Source organism: Poromitra crassiceps (assembly GCF_964638095.1).
Source record: "Poromitra crassiceps genome assembly, chromosome: 5".
In the NCBI taxonomy this organism is placed as follows: Eukaryota; Metazoa; Chordata; class Actinopteri; order Beryciformes; family Melamphaidae; genus Poromitra; species Poromitra crassiceps.
Genome location: NC_139642.1, coordinates 58,960,608 through 58,967,281, shown reverse-complemented (window position 1 = coordinate 58,967,281; position 6,674 = coordinate 58,960,608). Strand labels below are relative to the sequence as shown.

At 47.2% G+C, this 6,674-nt stretch overlaps 1 protein-coding gene across 1 annotated transcript in view; it reads left to right on the top strand.

The window, feature by feature from the left end:
* The window catches only part of LOC310776931 (endothelin-converting enzyme 2-like), a gene marked incomplete at its 3' end in the record, with an annotated part of 39,537 nt that overhangs the window by 13,011 nt on the left and 19,852 nt on the right, over window positions 1–6,674 (top strand). The window contains exons 3-7 of the mRNA XM_083637145.1: window positions 588–729; window positions 1,601–1,816; window positions 2,297–2,421; window positions 5,054–5,200; window positions 5,993–6,058. Of these exons, the coding sequence (XP_083493271.1) occupies window positions 588–729; window positions 1,601–1,816; window positions 2,297–2,421; window positions 5,054–5,200; window positions 5,993–6,058 (696 nt within the window). The remainder of the gene's footprint in view (window positions 1–587; window positions 730–1,600; window positions 1,817–2,296; window positions 2,422–5,053; window positions 5,201–5,992; window positions 6,059–6,674) is intronic.

The window sequence follows — 6,674 nt, the reverse complement described above, 5'->3', positions numbered from 1 at the left end:
AAGTCATATATATTGGTTAAAAGCTGAAAAAAAGTATTTTGGAGGTAAGTTCTCCTTTAAGCTTAGCCCCAAAATCACAAATCAGAATCAGGGGGTCCCCGGTATATTTTCTATCTTGTAAGGGGTCCTTGTCTGAAAAACATTTGAGAACCTCTGGTTTAAAGACCCCCTAAAGTCAAAAATCTGTTTTTCTTCATGTTCCTACAACTGGATGTCTGAGCTTCACTGTGCAGAATGACGTCTGTGCAGAGTTTGACACTAGAAGGCTGTTTCCACAATCATCTGCTGAAAGTGGAAAGTTTCTCTGAGCTCACTGAAAAGCTTCACCGACATGATTGCAAGTTCTTGGTAAACAACACGATAGTGTCATATATAATGGACACGAGTGCGCCACAAGCCACCTAGTGTTTCGGAGGTGTACTGCACCCAACGCGCCGAGTTACGTTCGAGTATGTACAGTCTTGCTGTCGCCGCTAGTCAGCGGCAAGGCTCCAAATCGAGGCTGCGCAGAACCCTGCAAGCCCCTCTGTCTCTCTCTATATGTGGACAGACAGCTGACGGTAACTTCTCTCTCTCTCTCTCTGTAGGTGGGCTTCAGACAGCTGAAGATGGGGGTAGATGTTCTGGGCAGGAGGACCAGGCTGGAGGTGCTGCTGTCCGTCTGTCTGCTCCTCGCCCTGCTCGCCCTGCTAGCCTGTCTGCTGGCCCTGGCCCTGGTCTACCACCAAGGTACACACGCACGCACGCACCTGCATGCATGCACACACACACACACACAACTTGTGTGTTAAGGGCAGTTTACACCAAAGATCCACAACGAGACGAAACCATCGCAGGGAAAGTTGCAGCGGTGTAAACTGGCCCAGCCGGCTGATGGTGTTGCCAGCGATTCAGCTTGCCAGGTCGCAGGGGCTGTTTTCTCACCTTTTTCAACAGCCAATCAAAGTCGGCTAGCTCACGTGGGGTAGCGGCAGTCCGTTATTACGGATCCCACTGGAGTTGTGGGTAGAACACGCCCTACGCAGCATTCAAGCGCCAGGATTGGCCAGGCAGGCGCCCCATGCAGACTGTTCTGACTGAGTAGTGCACCAGGGATTTTCATCTCGCCTCAATCTGATAGCCTATTTGTGTGGCGAGGTAGTGGTGGACGTGTCATGTTAAAATGCTACTATTTACTAACTGCTACAAATACTGCAGGTGCAAAACACCGTGGCAGTAAGTAAGTAAGTTGAAGGAGCAAAGCTTCTGCACACCTAAAAACGGCAGGTGCTTCGGAGGAGGGAAAACCCGACTGAATCCAAAGAATAGAGAACTCCCGCACACTGTCTCCACAGTCATTACTGTTTTCCCAGCGGCGTTCGTGATTGGTCGTTTACGATGTCAACTACGAGGCGGGTCGCCGATTGGCTCGTACGCTTTGCAGTTTCTGCAAAATCCCTCCCAGGGCTTGAGGCCAGACGGTCTGGTAGAACGAAATGAAATGTGAGTTCACGTGACCGGCTGGTGTACCAGGCTACTGTGAGACATGCTTGTGAATTAGGGCTATGCAAATAAACTCGACTTGACTAAAAGACGTGTCTCTGTCCCATGGCTCGTGCAGACGGTGGGCGGAGCCTGTGCCTGTCAGAGGCGTGCATCACGGTGGCCAGTCAGATGGCGGCAGCCATGGACCGCGGCGCCGACCCGTGCTCAGACTTCTACCAGTTTGCCTGCGGAGGCTGGGCCAGGCGGAACCCCCTGCCCGACGGACGCTCGCGATGGTCCACCTTCAACTCCATCTGGGAGCAGAACCAGGCGCTGCTCAAACACCTGCTGGGTAGGAACGACAGCCAGACAGACAAAACTGTTTTCAAAACTCTTGGCAAGTCCGAGAATTCACAAGAGATTTCACAAACATGGGTTGTGAGTGTGACATTTCATATCAGGAGCACGTTTTGGCTCGATATGGGTCACTTTGATACTACCAGAATCGGGATTTTTGATATTTTCCTGATTTGACTCACACCATATTTTGAATCCCCAGCACATAACATTTCTGGAGTCATTATACCACACTATCCTACCCAAATATCTCACCTCGATTCGGGGCTGATACTACTATATGTTAATATCTGGAAAGTGATATGTGTGGTATCAGTTGCAGGAAACGTTTGGATGTCACTAATAGCCTTACACTTCCGGTGTAATTATACCACACTATCCTACCCAAATATCTCACCTCATATATTTTCCCTATAGGACCGGATCCCACGTTGAGAACCACTGCTGACATTGACAGTGTTTGTTGTGTTTTCAGAGAACGGGACGTTTAACGGCAGCAGCGAGGCGGAGAGGAAGACCCAGGTGTACTACCTGTCCTGCCTCAACCAACCTCGGATCGAGGAGCTGGGAGCCACGCCTCTGATAGACCTCATCGCCAAGGTAACCATTAGGGATAGAGACACCGCAAAACGCGTCACCATTCAGAAGCCTGCACGCCCAAGACGGGGGAAAATACAAGGAAGCACTGCCTGACGACTGCAGCTAGCAAAACAAACCGCGGCTAACCGGAGCGAACGGAGGAACTCTCGTCAGATAGAAATAGTTTTGCGGGGTTTTACAGGGATTTGGACAGTTTTCTTTTTAGATAATGTCAAAAGATTATTTTAGTACACTTCCTCCAACGGAGAGGGAAAGGTACATCGAGAAAATGAACTCAGTTGGCCTGGAGCAGTGTCCCTTTTCAGTGCCCAAACAAGGCTGGATAAACGATCCCGCACAGTGGCCTGAAGTGAAATACTATGACATGAGCTTTTAGGCATGTTTAAATTAATGAAAATAACGCTGGTGTAACATCAGACAGATGGCATCAGACGCACTGGTGTTCTCCTATGTCACGTAGTTGCACACAAAGATCATATGGAAGATGAACACTCCAACTTACTTCCTTGACAGCTAAATCCACATTTTCTTCTCGCGAATGCTCAATGGCTTCCTTGTTTTGCTCGGGAGTACAAAAAAACTTTAATTGGCGATTTTTTACATTTGTTGTCTGCACAGCCACACCACACAACAGCTTTTAGCTATGTTTAATTCAAGAAAAATGACGCTGGTGAATGGGAGTGAACGGAGCGATTTCCCCCGTGATGGGCGTGGCCTATTTCATGCAGTGTCTCTATGAGCCAGTACACCATAGATTCCCGCACGCAAGCATAAATGCGATTTTTACTGGAGGACGAAAAGTAGCTATTATTGCTAACAGTGGCTGGCCCGCAGACTATCAAGGTGTATAATACATTCACGTTCGGGGCTGCAAAGGATAGAGATGATCTGGATAAGGTGCTCAAGCTTTTCGATGAATACTGCACACCTCGAAAAAAATTTAATCTACGAAAGATTTGCAAAAACATGGAGAGTCCTTTGATGCCTTCTTGACTGATTTGAAGACGAAAGCGCAAACTTGCAACTTTGAACAACTCAAGGACTCAATGATAAGTGATCAAGTCGTTTTTGGAATATTTGACAAGAAGGTGAGGCAGAAAATGCTTTGGGACAGTGATCTAACATTGCATAGTGCAGTGAAGCTTTGTCACGCGAGTGAACTTTCTGTCATGCACGCCAAAACGTTTGGAGGGAGCAGCACCACAGTTTGGGCGCGAGCACGCTGGGTCTGGAAAACATGTCGGTGGATGTTGTAAACAAAAGGAACACAAGCGCGTGCAGAGCTAAGGAACGTGATGGACACCCTACGACTGCAGACGGTGCGGTAACAAACATTTAGCCAGGCAGTGTCCGGCTTACGGGAAGAACTGTGCAAAATGTAAAGACAGCAATCACTTTCCTAAGATGTGTTTTTGGGAGGAGAAGACTGAAAGTAGGAAGACCGTCCATGCTGTTGAGACGGAAGAGACAGTGTTTACTGGAATGGTGCAAAGTGAGTCACAGCAGGACAGAGATGGAGGAGCAAATAAAGAGCATCCGTTAGGAGCAGAGAGTGAAACTTGGATAGCTCCTTTGCTCGTAAATGACACCATAGTTCCTCTTAACTCATTGAGTGCCAGCCACTTTTGGAGAACGGATGCACCCAGTGCCAGAGTTTCAGAGCGTTTTCAGTGATTTCTCGAGGCCCACAGAATATTGTGTGATATTACTATGTAAACACTGAACATGCACAAAGAACGAGCTGACTCTATTGTATCATCAGCAAAAAAAAATGTATTGATACCATTTTCCGTTCTTTAGTTATGAGCTGGAGAAGATAGGTTGTTTTCAGCAAAAACAGACTTTTCAAATTAGAAGCTGGGATATTCAGCATTTTGTGAAATGAAGCATTTCAAGCACATTCACTGAGTCTGAAGCTAATATTTTCTGATGTAGTGACGTGGTGTAGTTGTGTGGTGCCCTGCGTGCCCCACCCCCCTCTGCCCCCCCTCAGCTGCAAACTCCTCCCCACACTAACACACAGCCTCACGCACCCAGCGTCTATTTTCGGAGCGCTCCGTTTTTGTGCGCCGGCTCCCAGCGCGACACCGAAAAGCCAAACCGGACTGCTGAGAATGGTTTGGCCCTTCGGCGTCGGGTGCTGCTTTTCTGGCGGCTAATCGTGTGGAGAAACTATGCAGCAGAGACAGAGGGGCTCAGTTGTGGGCGCGGATTGACTGCTTTTCACAGCTAACGTTAGCTCCAGCCAGAGCAATCTATACGGCTCTGGCTCTGGCTCTCATCGGTTTCCGTTTCATCACGGGGCTTCTTCTGCTGTTTTTCCCCACCTTTCTCTAATCTGGAGAGCACTGTCGCCACCTAATGGGTCCGTAAAATAGGTTATACACCTTCAATAGCTACAATATTTGTACAGGAGATGCAAGAGGCTTTGATCCACGTCCCACCGTCAAAAAACGCATTTGACGCCGATCGACGTCATTGGCACTCAACGTTACTATTTACTTTGACGCCGATCGACGTCATTGGCACTCAATGAGTTAAGGGTAAAAATCGCTTTCACCACCTGATGTTAAAGGAGTTTCTAAAGCAGTTTCACTGTATTTACTGAGTCTGTCTGTCTGTCTGTCTGTAGATTGGGGGCTGGAACATGACGGGTCCCTGGGATAAGGAGAACTTCATGGAGGTTCTGAAGGTGGTGTCAGGTCCTTACCGAGCCCAGCCCTTCTTCACCGTGACCGTCAGTGCCGACCCCAAGAACTCCAACAGCAACGTCATCCAGGTCGGCCTTCACCATGCACAACCAGACCACCAACCACAATCAGAATCAGAAAAGCGTTATTGACCCCCGAGGGGAAATTGAGTCATGCTACAGTTGCTCATACTCAGGTGTACTACCGCCACTGGCGGGACGAAAGGCCTAACAAAATGTGTATATTTCTCAAACAGTTCTCAGGGATTAAAGTTCTAAGTCGCTAGACTGATTTCAGTCAATTGGAGTCAGATATGAAATGTGAAAACTATGTTTATCTATAGCATACTGATTCAGCCTGGAACACAATCCGTGCATCATTACTGGGTGTTTTGGAAGTTTAGAGTGAAATGAGTGTGATATGTACCTATGGGAAACGCCCGCACGTTGGAAAAAAGCGGACACTCTAAAAAGCCTGAAATAGCTAAAATAGGTCTGGAATTTTTTTCAGTCAGAAGATGTTTTTTTCTTTAATCCCTGAGTTCTGTGAGAGTGTTATGTTTATAAAATGTCATTCCAGTCGATATGACTTACGGTACTTCATTTTGAAAATGTGGCATTTTATTTTTGGGAATGACTGCATTCCCTGGTTTATCTTCATTCACAAACACTGGTAGACTAGGTTTTGTTAGTTTTCTGGTAATCAGGGTCATAGGGTTAGGGTTATGGTCAGAAAGGTCCGTTAACAAATTATACCTCAATCAAGGTTTTACTCAATCGAGTGAGTCTTGTTGGACCTTTTAACCATCCGTTGAAAAATGTTGACTTCCTGCCTCGTGCTGCTTTCCTTTGCTCACCTCTTGGTGGATCTCCTCCTCCTAGGTGGACCAAGCAGGGCTCTTCCTGCCGTCACGGGACTATTACCTCAACAAGACGGCCAACGAGAAGGTGAGGATGGGTGGGACAGTGTTGCCATGACAGTAAATAGCTCAGCTGGACCTCTTCTTAATAACATAAGTGACCACCTTCCTGTTTCTGCAACCCTACAGAGCCTTTTTAAGTCTAGAACTGATAGAAATACAGTACTGATCATTATAAACTGATTCGACGCAGAACACCAAAAGTCATAGGAGCTCTTAATGGGGACTTATTGGAATGAGGTTTATTCAAATAACGATCCAAACAAAAAGCGTATGTATTCCGGACTATTTGTAAGATTCTAATAGCCATAGTGAGTAAGGAAGGAATTTGACTTTGTGCAAGTTTGCAGCGCAGTGATGATCACATCACTAACATCAATAGCAGCCGTACTTCATGATACCCCAAGCTCATCATCATGGTCACTGCGTCTCTGTGTCTGTGTTTGCTGTCGGAGAGTAGCCTACTGCTGGCGTCGTTTGTGGCTGCCGCTTCTTCTTCACGTCTTTCCCTCTTCTATAACGTTACTTTATTATCTCTTCGCTTTTAGTTTTGCTTTCTCCACGTCTGTTCTCGCCTGTCTCTGACTTGTCACTGTCTCCACATCCCCCTGGCTCCGCTCCTAGCTAGCTGCCCCACTTTCCCA